General features: G+C 45.3%; 1 protein-coding gene and 1 pseudogene across 1 annotated transcript; one reads left to right on the forward strand and one right to left on the reverse strand.

Moving 5' to 3' along the window:
* The first annotated feature begins 267 nt into the window (after positions 1–267).
* STEEP1 (STING1 ER exit protein 1) lies at positions 268–25206 on the forward strand. The gene is made up of 7 exons (XM_045790687.2): positions 268–431; positions 3042–3159; positions 15137–15178; positions 17535–17673; positions 18225–18314; positions 18907–18999; positions 20212–25206. The coding sequence occupies exons 1-7, from the start codon at positions 308–310 to the stop codon at positions 20272–20274; spliced, it is 669 nt and encodes a 222-aa protein (XP_045646643.1). The 5' UTR covers positions 268–307; the 3' UTR covers positions 20275–25206.
* LOC123787800 (small nucleolar RNA U3) lies at positions 20755–20870 on the reverse strand (annotated as a pseudogene).
* Positions 25207–25627: the final 421 nt, after the last annotated feature.

A 25627-nucleotide genomic window follows, 5' to 3' on the forward strand; every position in this document is an offset into this window, starting at 1 on the left:
TGTTATATCTGGTTTTATGTATCTGCATATACATACGTGTACCGAAATATACATGAATAATTGAAAAAGTATCAGGAGTGTCCCAAGTAAAGCCGTCCCAGGTCACTCAGGCCAAAGCAAAGGAGGTTCTGGAGGCCCAGGACGCCCCCGCGCATCCGGGCCCAATGGAACGGCCCGGAAGTCCACAGGACTGCTACTGACACGTGACCAGCGTTGCGGCTGGGAACAGGCTCGACGCCCGTCTGTGACGTCATTTCTGCGCGACCCTTGTTTTTGGCGCAGGGTTTTCGGGCTGCTTCTGTGAAGGATGCCTAAAGTAGTGTCGCGGTCGGTAGTGTGCTCCGACACCCGGGATCGGGAGGAGTATGACGACGGCGAGAAGCCCCTGCACGTCTACTACTGTTTGTGTGGCCAGATGGTGCTGGTGCTGGGTGAGTAGTCGGGAACCGGAGGGCGTCCGCAAGAAGCGAAACTTCGGGGTCTCGAGGGCGGATTGCCTCTGGCTGTGAACTGGGGGGCGCGTCTCTGAAGATTGGTGGGCTTTTCTGCTCCATGCTGATGCTTCCATGCCCCACTGCAGGGCAGCTTTTCTGTGTAACCTTGTGAGTGTATCTAGGCTGCCCTCAAAACTAAATTCCTCCTTCGGAAAAAATAAACTGTTTATTCCCTTTCCTTTCACTCCGCCTCTAGAAACTTTGTAACCTTTCTGCTGCATACTAGAATGCTGTCGTATCTCTTAAACGAGAATAAAACGTTCCCTTGATCCTACGTTCTCTTCCAGCTGTAACCCCATTTCTTTGCTGCTTTTATAGCAAAACTTCCAAAAAGAGTTGCTTATATTGCCTGTCGCTGCATCCTCACTTCAGCCAGACTTCTCTTCCCACCTCACCATCTAAACCATATTTGTCAAGGTCAATAACTGAACCTGCTAGTAGTCCCAGTGGTCAGTTATCAATGCTCATTTTAGTCCTCACCTCAGTGTCATTTGACAAAGATGATGATTCCATCCTTCTTAAAACACTTTTTTTCAGTTGCTTCCAAGACCCCACAGTCTCCTGATTGTTCTCCTACCTTGATTTTGCCCCTCCCCAGTGTCTGGCTCCTTTTCTGACTCCGATTTTTAGGCACTTCAAGGCCCTAGGGTCCTCTCACCTGTTCTCAATTTGTACTCACTTCCTAAGTGACCACAACCATTCCCAAGCTTTAACTACCATTTACATGCCGATGCCTCCCAAATGTTCATCTTTAACCTACGCTTCCCCTCCAACTCCAGCTGCCTGTTCCCTGTCTCCACTTGGATGTCAGAGGGGTCTCTCAAAACGATCATGTTCAAATCGACTTCATGATCCCCTACTTCCTGCTCTCCACTGTTCCACCCTAGTGTAGTCCGCACTGTTCACCCAGAATCTCAGAATCAGTCATCACTTCTTTTTCCCCTACCTTACACCTATCCAATCCATCGACACATTCTGCCAGTACTTCCTCGAAAATCTATCTAGAATCCCTACTACTTCTTACCACTTCCATTTCTGCCACGCTAGTCCAAGCCACCATCATCCCTCACCTGGAATTGCCACAGCCTCTTACTCTCCACTCTTTGTCTCCAGTGGTCTGCTTTTTGCACAGCAACCAGAGTTCTGTTCCAAACTGGTGTTTTCCTGTAAAACCGAGAGTAAAACCAAAGTCCGTACCTAGACCCTGCAGGATCAGATCCTCAGCCACTTCTCGGACTTCATCTCCTAACACTCTTCCCCTGGCTAGCTGTACTCCAGCTACAGTAGCCTTCTTGATTTTTCTTCATCATATCAAAATGTCCTGCCCCAGGGCCTTTGGGATTGCGGTTTTCCCTGCTTGGAACCCTCTTCCCTTGGTGCTTCCTTATTTCATTCAGGTCTCTGCTGAAATATCCCTTCCTTAGAAAACTCTTCCCTGACTATCTAAAATGACACCCTTGTTACTCTTTGTCCTCTTACCCTCCGTGATTTTTCTTGGTAGCACTTATCACTATCTGAGATCACTGTCCATCCTCTTAATATCCTGCTAATTTTTTTTCGATTAGCACTTGTCATTATTCAAGGTCATATTATATAATTCTTTTAAATTTTCTGCCTCTTCCACTAGAGTGTAAACTTCATCAGGGCAGGGACTCTGCTTTGTCCTTTGCTGAATCCCTGGCAGTGTTTGAACGGCGCCTGGTACATGGAGAGCCCTCGAATCTTTGTTGTATAAATGAGTTCTCTTTTGATCCCCTAGAGTTGAATCTGAATTCTTGTTCTCCCTTTTAGTAAATGCGTGGCAAGTCTCTTGCCCTTTGTAAGCCTCAATTCCCTCATTTCTAAACTAGGAATACAAAATGTCTGCTCCAGCAGGTCATTGTGGAGATTAATGAACACGCAAACTGCCTGGTGCTCTCTTCCTCCATTCATCTCCAGGCACTGTGATCACTTGACTTCCCTGTGACCCGTTAGGTACTTCATTTGCATGATATCAATTTCCATCTGGTTTTTAACTGCACCTCATTTATTTCCTGTATGTTTTCATTGTTTTCAGATTGACACTCCTGGAGCTGGTTGGGTCATTTGCTTACCACGTGTAGCATAGCAGCGACCCTCTCTCTCTCTTTTTCTGAGCACTTAACCACTTTTCCCAATGCTTTCCTCATAGGCATTTCGGGAGGCTTGACTGTCTCGTCTGATTCTCATGCGTTAGAACACGAACCAAGTGTACCATGATCACAGAAACATTCATAGCAAACTTGCCATGCTGGGAGGGACTTTTGAGATATTGACATCTACTTGTCCTTCAAATAAGGAAAAAAAACCCAAGAGGAAGTAATTTGCCAAAGATCACCAAGATGGTAACAGAGCTCCAGATCTTCAGACACCAAGTCATTTTCAGTTGGGGAATTCAATAATAGGCTTCCATAAGCATAGTAATTATAGTAAAACATTACAGTGCTAAGGGCCCCCACTGAACACTTGTGATTGCCCCAGGCTATTTTTCAGGGGCTCTAGTGACCGAATCTTATTCCATTTCTTCAGACTGTCAGTTAGAGAAATTGCCCATGAGGCCCCGGGATCGGTCCCGCGTGATCGATGCTGCCAAACACGCCCACAAGTTTTGTAACACGGAAGACGAGGAGACCATGTATCTTCGGAGGTAAGAGGTTGATGCTGTCTGTCTAGGCTTTCCTTGTTGTGTTTCAGTCTGGTTCTGAGGAATATAAGGACCCCATCTAGTGCTGAGCAGGTCATCCTTATGGGCCAAGTACTTTGACATTTATGTTAGCTTTCTAACTTCTGCTAATGCAGCAAGACCCTTGCTGTACTTTGTTGAAATGCTGCTGAGACGTGATTCTGTTGCCAATTTGATAGCTGTAATTTGTTTTTTTGCAAGGAGAATGAGTTCATTTAACCTGTGATGTCTTGGAGCGTGCCATGTGCCAGGCACCAAGCTGGGGACTGGCTCTGTGGAGGTGACCATGAAAGAGCCCACGGCTCAGTGGGAGAACTGGCTATCTACTGTGATAGGATAAAATGCCGGTGTGGTGAGCCAAAAGCTATGGGAAAATGGATGGGGGTGGGTCATTCTCCTGAGTGGTGGTCAGGAAAGGCACCAAAAGATGATGACATTTGTGTTTGGCCTTGAACTAGGATTTCACCGAGGAGCTGAGGGGGCTGAGGAGCATCCCGGGGGGAGGGGACATGGAAGCATGGAAAGAAGCACTATGGTGTGCGTGGGAACTTCAGATGGCCCGGGTGACTTTACAGGAAGAGGTTCGTGAAGTAGACAGGTTTGGACCTTACCTGGCAGCAGGAGCCATCTCTCTCTCTTTTAAGCAGGGGAGTGACATGGTTAGATCTGTTTGAGATTTGGGAGTCCTTGGTTGAGATAAGGAATTGAAAGCTGGGAAGGGCTAACATGACACGGAGTGTGGAGCAAGAAGAGACAGGACCGAAGATATAATCCTGGGGAACATTGACATTTAAAAAGCAGACAAAATAAGTGGAACCTGGCGATGTAGCAAATGGGAGAAGAGAGTATCAGGGAGTGCGTGCGTCTGCCAGGGTGGTCACAACGGGTGCCTGAGGCCCCAGAGCGGTCAGCTGCAGGCAGTTAAAAAGTCCAGACGTTCCTTCACACACATTTCATTTCCTGAGCTCCTGCTCTGTGCTGCGTTCTGCCCTAGAAGCCTGCGGCATGCCAGTGTATTTATTTGCTGGGGCTCCTGTAACAAAGTACCGCCAACTAGGGGGCTTAAAGCCACAGAGATTGTCTCACATTTCTGGAGGCTACAAGTCTGAAATGAAGCTGTTGGCAGAGCCATGGTGTCTCTCAAGGTTTCAGGGGAGGATCCTTCCTCGGCCCCCACCCAGCTTCCGGTGGCTGCCGGCAATCCTTGGCATTTCTTGGCTTGTAGATGCCGCACTTCTGTCTCTGTACCATCACTTGGCCTTCTCCCTGTGTCTCTGTCTCTGTTCTTCTTCTTTTCTTTTTATAGGGACACAGGTCACATTGGATTAAGGGCACATTCTAGTCATCTACATGACCTCACTGTAACTAATTATATCTGCCACGACCCTCTTTCCAAATAAGGTCACATTCTGAGGTTCCTAGAAGGACGTGACTTTTTCAGGGATACCATCCAACCCACTACAACCAGTAAACAAGCAAAGAACCCTGCCTGTATGGAGCTTGTATTCTAGTGTTGAGCTGGGAAAAGCGACAGGCTGATGTCTTGCTATGTTAATTTAAGAAACCAAACTGTTGTCAGCCCACACTAATGAAAAGAAGTACCACTAGGTGACATTCAATAGCAAATCAGGCCTCGAGCACCATTATGACAACTGGGCTTCTAGAATAGTGCAGCTGAAGAGGAAATTGGTTTTATACAAGATACAACTTGAGGCCAGTAATACAACCAGATTATAAAACTGATGAAATCTACAAGGGAATGCCTTCGGGAAACATGGGGAAAACACTCCATTATGGTAAATAGGAAGGTTGACGAGATGCCCTATCTAAAGCTAATCCGTTGTCTTGTGCTTTTTCTCCCTCCATTAACCTCTATGTAGTTTTCTGATTTTGAAAATTGCCAACTGAGTGGCGCCTGGGTGGCTCAGTCAGTTAAGCGTCTGCCTTCAGTTCAGGTCATGATCCTGGGGTCCGGGGATCGAGCCTTGCATCAGGATCCCTGCTCAGCGGGGAGTCTGCTTCTCCCTTTCCCTCTGCCGCTCCCCCTGCTTGAGCTCGCTCGCTCTCTCTCTCTCAAATAAAGAAAATCTTTTTTAAAAAAAGAAAATTGCCAACTGAGTGACTTTAAGATCACTAAGATACTTATGATGTATTCATTATATATATCATAATTACATATAATAATAACAGTAGTACTATATATTGAACGGACGTATGTCATTCAGTTAATACAGAAACTGATTTAACAACACAGCCAGGCCACAGGCCCCCATGGCACTAAACGGCAGACGCCCTCACCTCTAGGCCAGAAAACGGCGTGGCCTTAGGCTGAAGTAGAAACCCCAGAATCAAACCAGCCTCGTCCTGGAAGTGAGCCAGCTTTGGGACCTAGCCTTAGGGCCAGGTATTGCCCAGGCTCGTGGCCTCTGGCCAAATGACTCTGTTGGGCCAGAGAGTTCTGAGTTTACCAACAAGGCAGGGTAACCTTTCCCCCAGTTGACGTAGTTCCTGCTGTAATCATGAGCAGTCTGTCCAGTGGCCCACTCTAGCTTGCTCCCTTGCTGGCCAAGGGGACATCTCGGCTTGCTCTCCCTCCTGAGCCAGCTGTGTGTGAGAGCATTGGTTGCTGAACACGTGCAGTCTGCCCACCATATGCCCTGGAGCCCAGGGTCATGTGAGGGCTCCGCCGGTTGAGCATCCGGCTCTTGATCTTGGCTCAGGTCTTGGTCTCAGGGCCGTGAGTTCGAACCCTATGTTGGGCTCCACGTGTGGAGTCTACTTTAAGAAAAAAAAAAAAAAAGAGTACATATGCCCTGGAGTCTATCGCGGTCCACCTCCGAGTCTTCCATTCTAAAGTTCCTCTCTTTTGACACTATTGTTCCCCGGGCCCCCTTTCCCATCCAGCAGTCCCACCATTGCACATCCAGTGCTTTTCTGTCTGTCTCTCTGTTGACCCTGCCTCCCTTGATGCTCTCCTTCCTTGATTTCTGTGAAGCTGCTCTTGAGATTCTCCTGCTTCTTTGGCATTCTCAGTCTTCTGGATTCTTCTGCCTCCTGCCCTTTAAATGTTGGTATTCCCCAGGGCTCTGACCTTGGTCTTATCCCCTCTCTGTACTCTCCTTGGACGTTCTCATGACCTTTCATGGCATCCATTACACTTACACGCTGATGACTCACGAAATCTAGACCTGCCTACACTTCTCTCCTGTACCCAGAACTGTTTACCTAACTGCCTGCTCTGCCTCTTCACCTGATTCGATCTCCGATCCGACATAACTAAGGCCAAACTCATCGTTTCTCTAATAAGGAAACACTGCAGATGGACTGACCCGGCACCACTATGACAGTCTTCTTTTATACCTGCCTATATAAGGGCACCTGCAAAGTTACGGTGTATATTCCAGCGCCCCCGCCCCACCAAACAACCCCTGCGATCCTGAATGTGACTTCACTTTGCCAAGTAAAGGGGATAGAAGTAGAAGTTGTTGGGTGGGGCTTCCAAAGAAAGGCCTTTTTACTCTTCTATTCTTATTCCTCCCTGCTTTTTGGGGAAATGGACATGGTAATTGGAGCACCAGCAGCCATCCTGGGACCAGGAAGGAGAGGCCACAGGACTTGCAGAGCTTTCACCACTACTGTCCTTGGGTCCCGGTCACTGCCATGAACCACTTTTTTTTTTAAGAGAGGGAGAGAGAGAGGGGGAGTCCCAATCAGGCTCCATGCCCAGCATGCAGCCCGATGTGGGGCTTGATCTCACGACCCTGAGATCATGACCTGAGCCGAAATGAAGAGTCGGACGCTTAACCGACTGAGCCACCCAGGTGCCCCTCTTCGGATATCTTTTACAGAAGAACAAACCATTGTGTTGAAGCCATTGCAGGCAGGTCTCTATCAGCCAAACACAGTTCCTTCCTTCCCCTCCTCCTACGATGACACCCCCGTTCATGCAGTAGCCCAAGCCGGAATCTGCAAGCCAGTCCTCCCTTTGTCTCATCCATCCCCAACCCCCACCACTCCTGCACACATCCAGTCGCTCACCATGTCCTGTTGATTCTACTTTCTAATCTCTCGTGGTTGCCTCCTCCTGTTTAGCCCTACCGCAGTGCCATCTTTCCAGTACCTACCATCGCTTGCTTGAGCTGTTGAAGTAGCCTCTTATCTGGTCTTTTTGCCTCTCATTTTCTCCTCCAGTCTGCTGTCTACTGCCTGAGTGGTCTCAAATGCACATGACATCAGTCTCCTGCTTCAAATCTTTCAGTGACTCTTCATCACCTACAGCAGTCCTTTTCAAACATTTTTTAGACAATGAATCCTTTCTTCAAATGAAATGCTTGTCCAGAAGTATAAATAAGCAGGAAGCTGCTGTGACTGGGGAAGAGTTGAGCCCAACCCATTAAGACTCCTCCCCTTCCCCTCTCCAGTTTCATTTAGGGGTCATGGTGGAGTACAGTTTTAGAAATCATGGTTAGCGGGGTAAAATTGAAGCCCGAAGGCTTTCTGTGGTCTCGCCTTGGCCTGCCTGTTCATCCTTGTCTCCTGGTACTCCTTGATTTTTTTTTCTTTTCTTTTTCTAAGTAAGCTCTATGCCCAGTGTGGGGCTTGAACTCATAACCCTGAGATCAAGAGTCTCATGCTCTACCAACTGAGCCAGCCAAGTGCCCCTTGATTTTTTAAAAAAATAACATTTGTCATCTCATATAGTTTCCGTGGGTCAGGAATTCAACAGCAGTTTAGCTGGGTGGTTCCCATGTCTTCCTGAGGCCGTGGTTAAGAGGTCGATCATGGGTGCGGTCATTTGAAGTCTTGATTAGGGCTGGGGGTTCCACCTCCAAGGTGGCTCACTCATGTGGTTGGCAGCTGAGTGCTAACCGCAGTTCCTCACCGCAAGGATCTTCCGTAGGGCTGCTTGAATATCCTTGTGTTGTGGCAGCTGGCCTCCCACGGTGTGAGTAATTCAACAGAGAGCAAGGTGGAAACCACAGCATCTTTTATGACCAAGACTCAGTAGTTACGCACCATTATTTCTACAGTGCCCTCTTGGTATTATGGGTCAGCCCTATTCGTTTTGGGAGGGGACTATACAGGGTGTCAATACCAGGGTGCAAGAATTATTGGGGGCCATCTGAGAAACTGCCACAACCAGGGAGAATGTTTTGTTCTTGGCCTTCCCTCCTTCACATAATCCTAGAGATTAAGGGTAGGATAGAAAACCAAGGTCAGTTAGTGCAGATATCTAGCTCATCACTTCCTTATACCAGTTAAATATCTTGTCTCGGGGCGCCTGGGTGGCTCAGTCGTTAAGTGTCTGCCTTGGGCTCAGGGCCTGATCCCAGAGTTCTGGGATCGAACCCCACATCAGGCTCCTCCGCTGGGAGCCTGCTTCTTCCTCTCCCACTCCCCCTGCTTGTGTTCCCTCTCTCGCTGGCTGTCTCTCTCTCTGTCAAATAAATAAATAAAATCCTTAAAAAAAATATCTTGTCTCACTTACATGAACTTTTTGAGAGCAAGAATCCTGCCTTATACTTCCAAAACCCTTAGTACGTCTTGCCTGACTCTTGGCACATAGTTAGAATAGATAAATTGTTATAAACTCGACAAAATCCCCTTTGGCATTGGTATTTGAAGATTAACTCGTTGAGAAATATATAGTCCCCTTTTTTTGAAATCCTGTGTTTTCAAAGCTCAGGCCTATGAGATTGGCTGACTCCAGGATTCTAGAAGTCAGTTGTATGGTGGATGTCGCCCTTCAGGCTGAGGGTGAATTTAGAGTCCCGGTAGAAACCAGGAGTGACACGGAACCTAGCAAGAACTATTGCTAGGGCCCTAGTCCCATGGTGCACATTGGACATAAGCAGCACTTGTACGCGGAGAGGCGGGGTGTTAAACATGGTGGAGCAGGACCACTTTGTGACTTCGAACAACTCACTTAACCTTTTTGGGCCCCAGTTTCCTTATCCCTTAACTAATACCCATGTGTTGTCAAAGAGCATCCAGGAGTCTCTGCGGTACCAGAAGGACCGTAAATAGTTATAATGACTTTGGAAGGCACTTCGGCATTATCGAGTATAGTAAAGACGCATCTCATTTATTCCTGTGCAATTCTACTCTTGTTCATATGCACCTTTGTGAAGTGACTCTCAACCCCGGCTGTGTTAGCACCATCTGGGGGAGTTTTTTTAAAAAGTCCTAACACCTCACCTCCACCCTCAGAGATGTAGTATTTTGAATTGAGGGGTATGTCATGTATCATAAAACTCACCATTTTACAGTGTACAATTCAGTGGTTTTAGTATATTCACGAGGTTGTGCAACTGTCATCACCAAGTCCAGAGCATTTTCACACCCCCCCAAAACAAACCTTGTACCTGTTAGTAGTCATTCCCCATTTCCTTCTCCCACAGCCCCTGGCAACCATTAATCTACTTTGTGTCCTTATGGATTTGCCTATTCTAGACACTTGACTAAAAAGGAACCATAAATATTGTAGCTTTTTGTTTCTTGTATCTTTCATTTAGCATGTTTTCAGGGTTCATCCATAATGTAGAACGACTCATTATTCTTTTTTGTGGCTGATGATGTTCCATTGTATGGGTATACCATATGTTTATCTGTTCATCAGCTGCTGGGCATTTGGGCTGTTTCCTTTTTTTTTTTTTTTTACTATTATGGGTAATATTGCTGTAAACGTGTGAACGTGTGTAGAAGATTTTATGTGAACATGTTTTTGGTTCTCATGGGTGTATACTTAACGAATTGCTGGGTCATATGATAATTCTATGTTTAACCTTTTGAGGAACTGGTATAGTATCTTCAAAAGAGGTTGCATTCTCATCAGTAATGTATGAGAGTTCCACTTTCTCCACATTCTCACCAGTGTTTGCTATGGGCTGTCTCTTAGATTATAGCTGTCCTGGTGTGGTTTCGATTTGCGTCTCTCTGCTGGCTAATGATGTTGAGCATCCTCTCGTGTACCTTTTGGCCATTTGTGTATCTTCTTTGGAGAAATGTCTATTCAAATTCTTTGCCCATTTTTTAATTGGTGTATTTGTCTTTTTGATTGTTGAGTCCTAGGAATTTATATAGTATGGGTACTAACCCTCTATCAGATATATGATGTGCAAGTATTTTCTCCCATTCTGTGGATTGCCTTTTCACTCTCTTGATGATATTCTTAGAAGCGTAAAAGCTTTTAATTTAATCAAGTCCCATTTATTTTTTTTCTTTGCTTGTGCTTTAGGAGCCTTATCTAAGAAACCATTGCCTAATTCAAGGTCTTGAAGGTATATGCCTACATTTTCTTCTAAGAGTTTAATAGTGTTAGCTCTTAGGTGTAAGCCTTTCATCCATTTTGAGTTAAATTTTTTTGAGTTAATTTTTTTAGATGGCGTCAGGTAAGAATCTAATAAATTCATCCTTGTACATGTGGCTATCCAGTTATCCTGGTACCATTTATTGAAAGTCTGTTCTTTCTCCTTTGAATGGTCTTGGTACCCTTGTCAAAAATCAATTAGCCATATATGTATGGGTTTATTGTGGACTCTCAGTTCCATTCCATTGATCTGTGTTTATGCCAGTACCACCCTGTCTTGATTACTGTGGCCTTTGTGGTTTTGAAATCAGCAAATATGAATCCTCCAACTTTGTTCTTTTTCAAGATTGTTTTGGCTATTCTAGATTCCTTTCAATTCCTTGTGAATTTTAGGATCAGCTTGTCAATTTCTGCAAAAAGCCAGCTCTGATTTTGATAGGGATTGTGTTGAAGCTGTAGATTCATTTAGGGAGTATTACCATCTTTTTTTAAAAATTTTTTTAAAAAGATCTTATTTATTCATTTGACAGAGAGAGAGCCAGTGAGAGAGGGAAAACAAGCAGGGGGAGTGGGAGAGGAAGAAGCAGGCTCCCAGCGGAAGAGCCTGACGTGGGGCTCGACCCCAGAACTCCAGGATCACGCCCTGAGCTGAAGGCAGACGCTTAACGACTGCACCACCCAGGCGCCCCTAGGGAGTATTACCATCTTAATAATGTTAAGTCTTCAGTCCACGAATACGGGATTTACTCCATTTATGTAGGTGTTCTTTAATTTCTCTCAGCAATGTTTTGTAGTTTTCAGTGCACAACTCTTGCACTTATTTGGTTAAATTTTTCCTAAGTACTTTATTCTTTTTGATGCTATTGTAACTGGAATTGTTTTCTTTTCTTTTCTTTTTTTTTTTTAAAGATTTTATTCATTTATTCGACAGAGATAGAGACAGCCAGAGAGAGAGGGAACACAAGCAGGGGGAGTGGGAGAAGAAGAAACAGACTCATAGCGGAAGAGCCCGATGTGGGGCTCGATCCCGTAACGCCGGGATCACGCCCTGAGCCGAAGGCAGACGCCCAACCGCTGTGCCACCCAGGCGCCCCTGGAATTGTTTTCTTAACTTTATTTTTTATTGTTCATTTTTACTATATAGGACTACCATTAATTTTTATATATTGATCATGTAACCTGCAACCTTGCAAAACTTGTTTATTAGCTCTAATTATGTATATGTTTGTGCATTCTTTAGGGTTTCTATATGTAAGATCGTGTCATCTACGAGTAGAGATGGTTTTCCTTTTTCCCTTCCAATCTGGATGCTTTTTATTTCTTTTTCTTGCCTAGTTGCCCTGGCTAGAACTTCTCATACAATGTTGAGTAGAAGTGTTGAGAGTAAGCATCCTTGTCTTGTTCCTGATCTTAGGAGAAAAGCTTTCAGTCTTTCACCATTATGATATTAGTTTATGTAACTGTTAGGTAACTTAGTAACTGTGGGTTTTTCATAGATGCCCTTTATCAGGTGGAGAAAGTTCCCTTCTATTTCTAGTATATTAAAAGAGTTTTGAATTTTGTCAAGTGCTTTTCTTCAGTGTCTGTTGAGATGATCATGTGTTTTTTTCTCTTCTGTTACTGTGTTGTCTTGCTTTTATTAATTTTTTTATATGTTGCACCAATCTCGCATCTTGGGATAGATTCCACTTGGTCATGTTGTATAATCTTTTTTATATGCTGCGGGGTTCACTTTGCTAGTAGTGTTTGGTTTTGCCTGTGTATTCTTAAGCAAGATTGATCTCCAGTTTGTTGTTGTTGTGCCTTTGTTTGGTTTTGGTATCGGGGTGATACTGGCTTCACACTATGAGCTAGGAAATGTTTCCTCCTCTTTTGAAACGTTCGTGAAGCATTGGTACTAATTCTTCTTTGAACTCTTAGTAGAGTTCACCAGTAAAGCCACTTGTTCTGGGCTCTTCTCCGTGTGAAGGTTTTTGATTACTAATTAAATGTCTTTGCGCGGAATAGTCTATTCAGATTTTCTGTTTCTTTTCCAGTGACTTTTGGTAGTTTGTGTTATTCTGTTGTTCTAGGAGTTTGCCCATTTCATCTCGACTATCTAAATTGTTGCCATACGGTCATTCATAGTATAATCTTACAAATCTTTTTCTGTCAGACCAGTAGTACTCTTGATTTTTTAAAGTCCTACTAACATTAGACTATTTGTAATTCCCTGAGTATGCTGTGCGGTTTTGGCTTTGCATGCGGTATTCCCACTGCTTGACATACTACTTTCTATCAGGACTGTTGGCTTTCAGTCACCTCCTCCTGAAGCCTTCCATGACTGCCTCAGACAGACTTGGTGCTCCCACCTCTGCGTTCCCATTACATGGTATACATTTCTTCATTTAAGAACTTAACCTCCATGATTATAATTTTCCTCACTCAACCGAATTCTTAAAAGAATTCTTTCAGCCAGGGTTTATTGCATGTCTGTTTTGTTGCTCGCCTCTGGGGATAGAGGGTCAGACAGGCATGGTCTCTGTTAATCTCTGATCTCATGGACCTTACAGTCTAGTGGGATGACAGAAAAATGAAGTCAGTATGATTATGGGAAGTTCTGTGAATGAAACAAAGGGCTCATACAGAGAAGCTCATGAAAACCTCTTTGAAAAGGTGGCTGAGACCCCGAAAATGAGAATGGGAAAGCAGTGAGAAGAGCATTCCAGGCAGAGAGGAGTGTGTGTGAAAGGTCCGAGGTGGGAAAGCACTTGTTTGCTCAAAGAACAGAAGGCTGGTGTGGCTAGTTCGTAGGGAGGGAGGGCGGGCATCTGTGGGATGAGACGGGGCCGGTTATGCGCTCAGTTGGTGCCTAGGAGGTCACGGTAAGGAGGCTGGATTTTATTCTAGGTGTCTTAGGAAGCCACTCTTGCCGCTGTTTAAAGAATGATTTGGAATGAAACAGTCGTGGAAGCAGATTCTAGAATAGCAGTTAAAGTTTGTATGTTAGGTATGAATTTAGAATGGGGAAGGCCTAACTGCATACCACACGCACGCATGCGTGCGTGCATACGCGTACACACATTCTGTTGATTTGACTGCACAGAAATCTGAAATTTCCACATCGGGGGGAGTCAAAGACAGACATCGTACTGGGGAAGAAATATTTACAAGGCCCATCAACATTTGCAAGTCTCCTTAATAGAAAAGAAAAAGACAACTCAGTAGGCAAAAGATATGAACTGACAGTTCAGCCAAAAAAAGAAACCACAAATGCCTATTAAATATATGAAAAGATGCCTAACTTCACTCTTTAAAAAAAGAAATGCAAATTATGAGAGCACAGTTTTCACGTGCCAGATTGGCACTTGTGCAATTTAATAACATATTGTGTTGGTGAAATTGGAGAGAAACAGGAACTGTCACATTGGTGGTGGGAACATAAACTGGTTCAACTTCCTAGAGAGTAATTTGGCAGTATTTATCAGAATTTAAAGTGGATACACTTCTGGGAATTTATCCAACAGGTAAAAGACATTTCGGTTTATCCACACAAAAGAATACAGTGCAGCCCTTATGAAGAATGAGGCACGTCTTTGTCAATTGGTAAGGAAGGGTCACATACGTATTTTCTAACCAGGACACATTTTTAAGCAAACAAAGAAGTAGAGAACAGTGTAAGGTATGCTGCGTTTGTCTAAAAAGGAAAATAAAATATGTTTTCTTTATATATCAATAAGGATTCTTTGCTTTTATCATCAACTATCTCTAGGAGGAACAGAAGAAACCAGAAACAATATTTGCCCCCAGGGAAGAGAACTGGGTGGGTGAAGGGTGGGCGGGGAGGATATTTTACTTTTCTTTGTACTCTTGTATATACCATGTGTGCATATTGCCTATTAAAAAATGGAAACAAACGAGGGGAGGGGACGTGAGGAGACCAGTCCGGAAGCGATGACAGTCGCCCGAGGAAGAGCTGCTGGTGGCCGGGGCTAGGATGGTGGCCGGAAGGTAGAGCAAAGCAGGCAGGTTCAAGATCTTTTTTTGGAGATAAAATCCAGAGGATTTGCTAATGGACTAGGTGTGGTAAGGGAAAGAGAAAAATCAAGGATGAGTCCCAGGTTTTTGTTAAGCATCTGGGTGGGTGGCGGTCTTGTGGGCTCTTGGGCGTGGTGGCCTGGGCTTGAATTCAGCCTGTTCTGCCTCCTGCCTCTGACCTGGGGCAAATCATGTGGCCTGTGCTTAGGAGCCTTCGTCTGTAAAATGTGAATGGTGGTAGGAACTACCTCTCCGGGTTGCTGTAAGGCTCAAAGGACTTAATCCCCGTGTGCCTGAGCACAGGGCCCGCGTGCTTGCTGGTATTATTACTATTGTTGTTATTGTTATCACCATGACCCTGCCCGCCGCGGTGCCTGTAGCTCCCGCTCCTCCCCACCCGTGTCAGGGAGATACCTGACCCGCATTAGGGGCTCAGGAAATGGGTGGGGGAGGCAGGAATGTTTTAAAATTAATACAGGTTTAACTAACCGGTTCATCTAGGAAATGAAAACTTTCGAAAGGCCCTTTTAGCATTTGAAGAAATGAGGTAGTGAGGTGGGTAGGTTATGAGATTTGTTCATATCTTTTTTTTTTTAAATTCCATTTTCTGCACAGGCCTGAAGGCATTGAACGACAGTACAGGAAGAAGTGTGCAAAGTAAGTATTTAACAGCGTGCGTTTGTCCAAGCATAAGAAAGAAGAGGCAATAATGTATTCGGAAAAGAATTACGTGGATACAGTTTCTGGTGTGTCTTTATCCTTATAATCCCAGCTGCCTTCAGACTTCAACTACACAAACACCAATATGCTCCTCGGACAGACTAGTCGAAGTCACATCTCTGACCAGCTGGTCACAGAAAAGGTTTTTTTTTTTTTAACATAGTATCATTTTTAAAGTAGAGATGTAATTTATATATGATAACATTTGCCCTTCTTTTTTCTTGTGGACTCTCTACGCCCACTTGTAGGGCTTGAGCTCACGACCCCAAGACCAGCTGTCACATGCTGTACTGACCGAGCCAGCCAGGCGCCCCCCCAATTTGCCCACCAAGCATACAGTGTGAGAGGTCCCTGTAACAGCAGCGCTGCCCCGATGCAGGACATCCCCCGGCCCCCCTGGGCCCTTTGCGGTCAGCCCCCAAATTACCCCCCACCCCCTCAGCCGCTGGTCCGCCTGCTCCAGCTACAGTTTCGCCTTTTCTAAAACAGTGATCTGAATTCTACGACGTGTGTTCTGCTACATACAGTACGTAGCTTTTAGTTTGCTCTCTTTCCGCATAACGCTTCTGGGTTTCAGCCAAGTTGTTAGGTTTATCGATAGTTTGTTCCTCTTTATGGCTGAGTCGTATTCATGGTGCCAGTTTCCCTCCTCACCCCTCGAAATGCATTTGGAGTTGCTAACGGTTTTGACTGTTCTGAATAAAGCTATTCTGACCATTCTAGTATAAATCTTGGTGGGGACATGTGTTTTGTCTTGGAGTGGAATTGCTGGGTCATACAGTAAATGGAATATAGCGTAATGTAATCCAGACTCATTTATAAAGCCTCTTGTAGGCCCACAGACCCAAGAACTTTAGACACTGTTCTTTAAAGCTATATATCCATTTCCAGCTTTAGGCCGTTAGTAGTGAGAGTACTAAACTACAGTGAGTTTCATCTTGTTGATGGCACGACAGTTACATCTCGGCTCTCAGAAGACTCAGGCGAGGAGAATCAAGGCACGGAAATAGCTAAGAAGGCATTTGAGTTCCCAGCCACACTGGAGTCGTTAACTTTCTTCTATGTCTCTCTCTTTTTTTTTTAAGATTTGATTGTTTTTTAAAGATTTTATTTATTTATTTGACAGAGAGAGAGACAGCCAGCGAGAGAGGGAACACAAGCAGGGGGAGTGGGAGAGGAAGAAGCAGGCTCATAGCGGAGGAGCCTGATGTGGGGCTCGATCCCATAACGCTGGGATCACGCCCTGAGCCGAAGGCAGACGCTTAACCGCTGTGCCACACAGGTACCCCTAAGATTTGATTTTTAAGTAATGCCTGCACCCCCCGTGGGGCTCAAACTCACAACACCCCAAGGTCAGGGGTCCACACTCCACCGACTGAGCCAGCCAAGCGCCCCCCCATTTTATCATGTCTTATGAGTCTACTTGATGTAGCTGAAAAAGTGCAATAAAACTGACCAACCAAAGCAAGCGTGACGATTACTCCAGAGCGCTTTGCCAGCCGCTGCAGTAGAACACTCCCCCTCGACACTACGAAAACCCAAACAAAACTAGACAAAACCCCCACGCTGGGTACCCAGACTTCTTGAAAGTATGGCAGCAGTTTTTTCTTCCCCCTAAAGATATACCTGTTTATTAGAGAGAAAGAGAAGGGAACCCAAGCAGACTCCTCGCTGAGTGCAGAGCCCAACGCGGGGCCCAATCCCACGGCCCTGAGGTCGTGACCTGAGCTGAAACCAAGAGTTGGAGGCACCACCCGGGTACCCCAGTGTTTTTTTTTTTTAATATATGTATTGTTAGAAACTTTTATTATTTTAAAATTGTTGTTTATTTTTTTAAGTCATCTTTCCACCCAGTGTGGGGCTTGAACTCACAATCCCATGATCCAGAATCGCATGCTCTCCCAACCAAGCCAGCCAGGCGCCCCAGAATGGCAGCAGCTTTTACTGGAAAGCAAACAGTAGCAGGAGCCAGCATTTCCCAAACTTGTCCAGCGATAATCACTTGGGATGCTGAGGAAAGTGACAGATTCCCAGGCCTCAGCTCCCAGATGTGCTGAATCAGGATCTTCGGAAGGTAGGACCTGGGAATCCGAGCAGCAATTATAACAAATTCTTACTTGTTAAAGCGATTCCTCAGTGATTCTTATGAAGTAGTTTTGGGAGACACTGGAAGGAGTGAATCCCTAGTTTATGCCACAAACAAAACTGTTCCCGCGTCTGAGCACGCTTCGTGAATCGGTGTTTTGGGGATTTGGATGCCGAGCTTCCCAGAGGTCGACTCTGCTGTTTGCAGGTGTGGACTGCCGCTCTTCTATCAGTCCCAGCCCAAGAACGCCCCCGTGACCTTCATCGTGGATGGAGCAGTAGTCAAGTTCGGCCAGGGTTTCGGCAAAACGAATATCTATACCCAGAAACAAGAGCCTCCTAAGAAGGTAATGATTGAAGGGGACAGCCTGGTTAATGTGGCTCCGAATCTGTGGCTCGCCCTCCATCTTTAAAGCGGCTTCTAATGAGGACGCGCCCCTTCTGGATGCATTCTTTGTTAAGAGGATGCCATTTTTATGTGTAAGCAGATGTTACACGTAACACCTATCATGTGTTCTTTTTTCTTTCCTACGGCTGTCCCAGGAGCTAAGTTAGAAATGGCATAGTTTTGATTCACATCGATTTCCTTTGAAATGTTGTCTGTTTTCAGTGTGGACAGTTCAAACGAAAGGAAGCAGGCTCAGTTTTGAATATACTTTTAAAAGCCTGGATGGCAAATGTTAGAAAAATAGACTCCAGATAGAAAAAAAACCCACTGGCACTTTCAGATAGGCCAGTCTGTCCCAAAGAGGTGTGTCCTCCCCGCCCCCGCAGCCGCCTCCCGCTGCAGTCGGGCATGGGCGCACGCGCGCACACACGCGCACACGCATGTGGACACACGCGTGCGGCTCACAGAGCCTCTTGCAGTGCACGAGACTGATTTCTCCTGTGGCCCCAGGTGATGATGACCAAACGGACGAAAGACATGGGCAAGTTCAGCTCTGTCACCGTGTCTACCATTGATGAAGAGGAAGAGGAGATCGAGGCTGTGAGTGCTTCTGCTCTCGAGGGAACTGGCTTGTGGGGTGGGCCCGGAAGGAGCGGGGACTCTAGAACCAGCGCATTCGAGTAGCGGAATAATTCGAACCTTTGCTCCTAGGCCTTGCTCTGCTAGTAAGAAACTAGACACCGGGCCGGTTCCTGTTTCCCTGGATCCCAAGGACATCTGTAAAATGAGAACCAGGGAGTTGGACGAGATAGGTGGCATTTTCATACTGTGTTTTGAGTTGCTTTCAGGGGGTGATTCTCATCCCTCTTCAGCTTAAAACCTATCGGACTCCGCAGTTTCAGGTCCTGTCCAGTCCGGCTCGAGTGGTTCATGAGGCTGTCCTGGGCAGTAGTGGCGATTACCTTTATGGTACTTCAGTATAATGGGGTTTACAGAGAGATGTTATCTGTTATTTTTCAAATGGTCAGCCAAGACCTGAGCTCTGCTGGATTACTGAGAAGCTGATGCATTCGGAGGGAACAGAGTCCCATTTCAGGAATGATTTTGAGACCTGCATTGTATGAATTGCTACTTGAAGTCTCTCTGACTCACTGGTACTGCTGGGTTACGGGGGCTGCTTTTCTTCCCTCAGAGAGAAGTCGCCGACTCGTACGCACAGAACGCCAAAGTGATTGAAAAGCAGCTGGAGCGCAAAGGCATGAGCAAGAGGCGGCTGCAGGAGCTGGTGAGCGGCCCGGGGCGGCAAGGGTTTCTCGGTCTGAGACACCCTCCAGCAGTCAGGGAGATCCTGCAGGAAGTCTGTGCGAGGCTTCCTGGCGTAGTTGGCAGCTAGGTGTCTACCCCTGGGCTGTAACGGTCCGTATACCGTGCTCTAGTGACCGCGGGCTCCAGGCCTGAAGTTAGAGTACTTGTCAGCCAGCCCTGACCGGAATGGTACTTGAACCTGCTACCCGGGGTCCTGGGTCAGGAGGTCGAGGTCAAGGTCAGGTTCGTGGACGTGCTCCCAGGATGTGAGGGCGTACAGCAGGGCTACATCAGCAGCACCAGGACGGGGGCCTGGTTGCTTCCTAAAGCCCCGGGGCCGCCCCCACTTTCATGTTAACCTCGGCTCATGGCTCATCGTAGCGCGGGCACACTTCTGTTTGACGGCGCCCGCAAGCTGTGTCTTCTTGATAATAATGTACTTACGCTGTTTCTTTAGAATCGTCCAGCACGGCCTTGGTGCCTCATCAGAGGGTGTGCCGGTCCATTCGCGTGACCGTAGAGGATTCTCTGGTGACAAAGGTGGTGGGTCTTGGGAGCGGCATTACCATCGCCGTCATGGTGTAGAGCCGTGCCTATCCCATTTGCCAAAGGGAGGGACCAGGGCTTGCTTCTTTTTTTAAATCTCCAGTTTGTCAAGAACAGATTTGTAATTTATAAAATGCCATAGAAATGCATTTGCCTCAAGTGCTTTTATTAAATTATTTTATTTTGTTATCACTCTGCCAAATTACTATGTAAGTTTCGAAATGCTAACTCTCGATTTTCATACGTATCTTGCATGAACCAACAACAAACCGTTCATGGACTGCACAACCTGAAGTAACACCGTTCGAGAACAGTGTTTCTTTTCCTGTTCTGCCAGGAATAGGATACTGATATACCACAGTATTGATTCCCTTGGCGCTTTGAGGGGCCTGGGGCTGTAGGAGCCCTGCACTGATCACCTCTGACCGCGGCCTCTTAACCATGCAGACACCGTCGTTTTCTGTGTGCACCAGAATATCAGAAAGTTTGGAAATCGGTTGCTAGAGATTCATAACAATTTGCCAACCACTGTTCTAGTTTCTGTACTAAATGAACATGAAAGGATAGTGTTTGGGCAGTTAGAAGAAGGAAGGAAAGGAAGAATTTCATGGCACGTATCAGGGCATATACTTTTCTTCCTTTTCAGGCTGAACTGGAAGCCAAGAAAGCAAAGATGAAGGGGACCTTGATCGACAACCAGTTCAAGTGATCAGGACCCTTCTCTCAACCCAGACCTGAGGCAAGCGTTTACATGAGGAGGAAAAAGAACGGTCTCTTGACTCCATGGACTGTGGCCACCTTTTTGCCCCAGCAGAAGGCTTTCCATTGCTTCTCATTGATTCCTCCTACTTTCGGTGAGGTCTTTGAGTCCATCTGCCCTGCTTTCTAGAGATGGGTTTTCTGAATCTTTCCGTATATAGGTCTTCTGTACTATTTTTTGTCCATTTGATGTAAACTTCTTCAGCTGTGTGGAAACTCTGTGAACACATCAGTGCTCGAGTGTGTCTCGTTTCTAAAGTAGCTGTTCTTATTCCTTCTTCAAAGTTAATGTTTATAGATTTTTGAAAAAGTATCATGATGTGTCATAGAAAAAGTGGCATAGATTATATTTAAAGTTCCAGCAGCTCCGATTCTTTTAAGTGACTCTATTCTTAGGCAGGGATTGGCTATGGTTTAAAACTGTCTACTGTCAGAAAAAAATCAGTGAAAAGCCAGAACCTACATACAGCTTCCTTTAAAAGCTTCACGTTCAGAGAAACTTCCCCGGTGACAAACTACAGAAATGATCCGTGAAAGTATAGTCTTGCTTCCTTTCCTTCAAATGGTGAAGCTACAGGTGAATTATTCTTGATCGGACTTTGTACTTAAAGAAGGAACAGCCAGATTAGAGTGAGGGGGGCGGGTAGGGTAGCCCAGATCTACATGAAAATGGGGTCTCAGTGAGCAACCCAAGGTAGCTACCGTTCCGTCGGGCAGCTGAGAAGAGCACTGCGTCCGCATGTGGGTGTGGGAGGGAGACACAGAGTAAGAAATGATACTGAGACAAGACAGAAGTATCTGTTGGCTAGCTTGCGGTTCACATTTGCTATTTGTAGAGGAGTGTTGTCTATTTAAATATTGAGGGGCGCCGGGGTGGCTCAGTCGTGATCCTGAGGATCAAGCCCCGTGTCGGGCTCCCTGGTCAGCGGGGAGTCTGCCTCTCCCTCTCCCTCTCCCCCAGCTCTTGCTCTCTCTCTTTCTCTCTCATGCACGCGCTCTCTCTCACATAAATAAAATCTTTAAAAATAAAAAAAAAGGTAAATATTTAATGTCACGCTGTTTCAGTGATAGCAGTGTGGAGTGTTACGTATGTGTTTTTATCTGTTCACCTGTATTACAAGCCGTCGGGGCCGGACGAGGATTTTAAGCTCCCCGTACTCTCTACGGTGGGTTGCACTTAGCAGTCACTCAAGACATGTATGTGAGGTACTGTTGGGAAATAATAGGGCATTTTTCTTTGCTTTTTTCCTGCCTTCCTTATTTGGAAGGCAAAGTAGGTTGGAGTAGGGGGGTAGATGTGAGCTAGCAAGAACTGGGAGAAAGAGGGGCGTCTGGGGTCCTGGGAGAGCCGGGTGGGGCTGTGTTATCATCTTTCCAAGTTATTCTCCTGCATCCAGTGAGGTCTTTGCAGCTGAGTCTTCCTCTCCACCTCATTTCCTGTCGTCGTTCTGAAAGATACCTCCCCAGCATGTGGGTGGCCACCCATAATCTCACAGGGCCTTGACCTCACCTCCAAACAGTGACCTTCCCCTGCACGTCACTTTAGCCACCAACTCCCAGGACCGCGGCCCGGCTGCCACATCCACCACGTCTGACATCCAGACTTGTGCTCCTTGATCCCAGCCTCCTAACATTGCTACTCTCATGCTCTGACTTCACTAAACCGGTTTTGTTTGTTTTTAGATTTGAAGGGTGGTTATTTTATTAGTACTTACGTTTACCAATGAGGATAATGCTCTTTAATGGGCACTTTTACGATGTGTCATGTGCCATGGAAAGCACTTTATGGGTATTATCCTAATCTAAACCAGACGACAGTCCTATGAGATAGGTCTAAGTGTTCTCATTCTCATTTCTCAAACGAGTATCCGAGGCTCCGAGAGCATGAGTTTCCCAAGATCCCATAGCCAGGAAGTGCTAAAGCCAGAAATCTGACTATCAAACTAGGCTGAAATGTTTCTCCTGTGGGATTTTTTTTTAAATCTATTATTGAGAACAGATAGCAATTTCATTTTGAGAAACCAAGTAAAATGCGATATAAAGACACTTACATAGAGAACTCCCTGTAGCAAATCTGTCGTCACCTTTCCACATATTTTTCTGAAATATGTGTCCTTAGATGCTAACCCTAAACCATTTTAACATCTGGTTCAAATTACGCAGTTTGCTTCATCTTTAGGACTGCAAATCATGATGGCATTAGCACCAAATAAACATGTGCTCCTTAACGTTTGCTTCTTTCGTATTGAAATACTTACTAAAATGATATGCCATCGTTTCTCTAGTCTCTTTATTTCCTTGTAGGATTTTAGCAGCAAATACAGTGTTTTCCTGTTGGTATTAAGAGCCATATTGCAATTTTGGAGAGTCTTACTCTGTTTTCTTTTGTGTGTGTTTGTGCACATTGTCAACTGTACTAAAATAGTAAAATGTTGTGAAATGTTTCCACGGGAATAATTGGTTACATTTGGAAGTGTAATTCTACTGCATAAGAGAAATTGAAAAGCTTTTTAAAAACTAGCTCGTCTCCACCATTTTGCGATCCTGATTATCACTATGGACCACCTCCCTCTCTTAAGGAAAAAGCTTCCCTTTTTAATTTCCTTGATGTTTTATTCTGCTGCTGCTTTGCCTCTCTGACTACTCTGTTGTGTTGTTTTTTTTTTTTAAGATTTTAAAAAAGATTTTATTATTTGTCAGAGAAAGAGCGCAAGCAGGGGGAGCGGCAGGCAGAGGGAGAAGCAGGCTCCCTGCTGAGCAAGGAGCCGGGATGCAGGACCCGATCCCAGGACCCCGGGATCCTGAGCTGAGCTGCAGGCAGACGCTTCACCCACTGAGCCACCCAGGCGTCCCCGGCTACTCCATTTTTTAACTCTTTTCTAACAAAGCACAGTCCATTACACTTGAGCTTTTAGTATCTGATATTCCTTCAGGAAAACAAAAAACATCACTTGTGGTGAACTAAACCTTACATGTCATACAACCTTGATCTTCCTGTTTTCTCCCGGTATTGCCATCCTGTCACTACCCGTCTTCTTTCCGAACCAGCCTGATCCTGTGGTTGGGGATCTCAAGTCCTCTCACCTTCAACCCTTCTGACCTTGAGTTTGTTTTTGTTTTTTTTTTAAGTAGGCTCCATGCCCAAGTGGGGCTTGAACTCACAATCCTGAGATCAAGGGTCGCACGCTCTACCGACTGAGCCAGCCAGGGGCCCGTGACCTTGAGTTTTTATCTTAAGGTCTTCGAATCATTTTAGATGCACAGAAAAGTTCCAGAGAGAGTTCAGAGAGTTCCTGTATACTCTCCACTCGGGTTCCCTAATAGTAACGTCTTATATAATGCTATGGGCCGAATCGCGTCCTCTCCAAAATTCCTGTGTTGAAGCCTTAACTCCCAGTGTGATGGGATTTGGAGATGGGCCTTTGGGAAGTAATTAGGTTTAGATGATATCATGACGTGGGACCCTTATGATGGGATCAGTACGCTTCAAAGAAGAGACTGGAGAGCTCTCTCTCTTTCTACCTGCCTCTCTCTCTCCCACATGAAGACATGGCAAGAAGGCGGCCGTCTGCAAGCCAGGACAAGAGCTCTCACTAGGCACTGAATCAGCTGGCACCTGGACCTTGGACTTCCCAGTCTCCAGAACTGTGAGAATTAATGTCTATTGTGTATGCCACTCGGTCTATGGTATTTGGTCATAGCAGCCCAAGCAGACTAATATATATAAAACCATAGTACAATGGTCAAAACTAAGAAGTTAACGTTGGTACAATAATCTTAAACTACACACTTTATTTGGACTTCACCAGTTGTTCTATGTCCTGTGGCTGAGGACCGCATTTACAATTGCACGCTGCACTTAGCTGCCGTGTCTCTTTAGTCTCCTCTGGTCTGTGACAGTTTCTCAGTGATATCTTGTGCTTTCAATTTGCATCTCCCTAATGACAGCCGATGTCTTTGCAGCCCTGCTTTCGATTGTTGGGTAAATACCTAGAAGTGGGATTTCTGGATCATATGGTAATTCTATGTTGAATTTTTAAAAAAGATCTTATTTATTTGAGAGAGAGAATGAGTGGGAAGGAGGGGCAGAGGGAGAGGGAGAAGCAGACTCCCTGCTGAGCAGGGAGCCCGATGTGGGACTCGATCCCAGTGCCCTAGGATCATGATCTGAGGCAAAGGCAGATGCTTAACCGACTGAGCCACCCAGTCACCCCATAATTAGTCATGTTGATTACCTTTTCATATGATTCTTGTCTATTTGTATAATATCTTTGGAGAAAGGTCTGGTCATTTTTAATTGGATTATTTGATTTGCTGTTGTGAACATATTTTTATTAGCTGATTTTCCATCTGTATGCCTTCTTTAGAGAAGCATCTGTTCAGATCTTTTGCCCATTTTTAAACTGGGTTTGTTCGTTTTTTTATTGTTTAAGAGCTCTTTGTATAGTTTGGATATAAATCTTTTATCAGACATGTGATTTGCAACATCTCCCAGGGTGGGGGTTGTCTTTTTATTCTCTTAATATAGTATATATAGTATATATAATATAGTATAGTAGCTTTCATGACCCAGGATCATGCAGATTTTCTTCTGTAAGTTTTATATTTTACTTTTAGGTCTGTGATCCATTTTGAATTAATTTTTTTAAAGATTTATTTTTATTTTAGAGAGAGAGCGAGGAAAGGGAGAGAATCTCAAGCAGACTCCCCACTGAGCAGGGAGCCTGACGTGGGGCTTGATCTCAAGACCCTGAGATCGTGACCTGAGCCAAAATCAAAAGTCGGACGCTCAACCGACTGAGCCACCCAGGCTCCCCCATTTTGAATTAATTTTTGTATAAGGTGTGATGCATGTGTAGAGGTTCTTTTTTTTTTTTTTTTTGCATATAGACGTCCAATTGTTCCAGCATCATCTGCTGAAAAGACTTTCCTTTCTCCATTCAGTTGCCTTTGTACCTTTGTTGAAAGTCAGTTGACTGTATTTTTGGCCTTTCTCTTCTGGCTGTTGTCTGTGCACTGACGGGGCACTACCTGGACTCGACTCTTACAGCTTTGTAGCAAGTCTTGAAATCGGGCAGCGTGACTTGTCCAGCTTTGCTCGTTTGGAAAATTGCCTTGGTTATTCTAGTTCCTTTGCCTTTCCATAGACATCTTAGAATCAGCTCTTTGGTGTCTCTGAAATTCTTGCCGGAATTTTGATTGGAATTGTGTAAAAACTAAAGATCAATCTGGGGAGAATTGACATCTTAATAATATTGCATTTTCTAACCCATGAACACAGTTCTCTCTCCATTTATTTAGAT

Source organism: Ursus americanus, chromosome X (genome assembly GCF_024610735.1).
Source record: "Ursus americanus isolate L20-20 chromosome X, mUrsAme1.1.p, whole genome shotgun sequence".
Classification (NCBI taxonomy): domain Eukaryota; kingdom Metazoa; phylum Chordata; class Mammalia; order Carnivora; family Ursidae; genus Ursus; species Ursus americanus.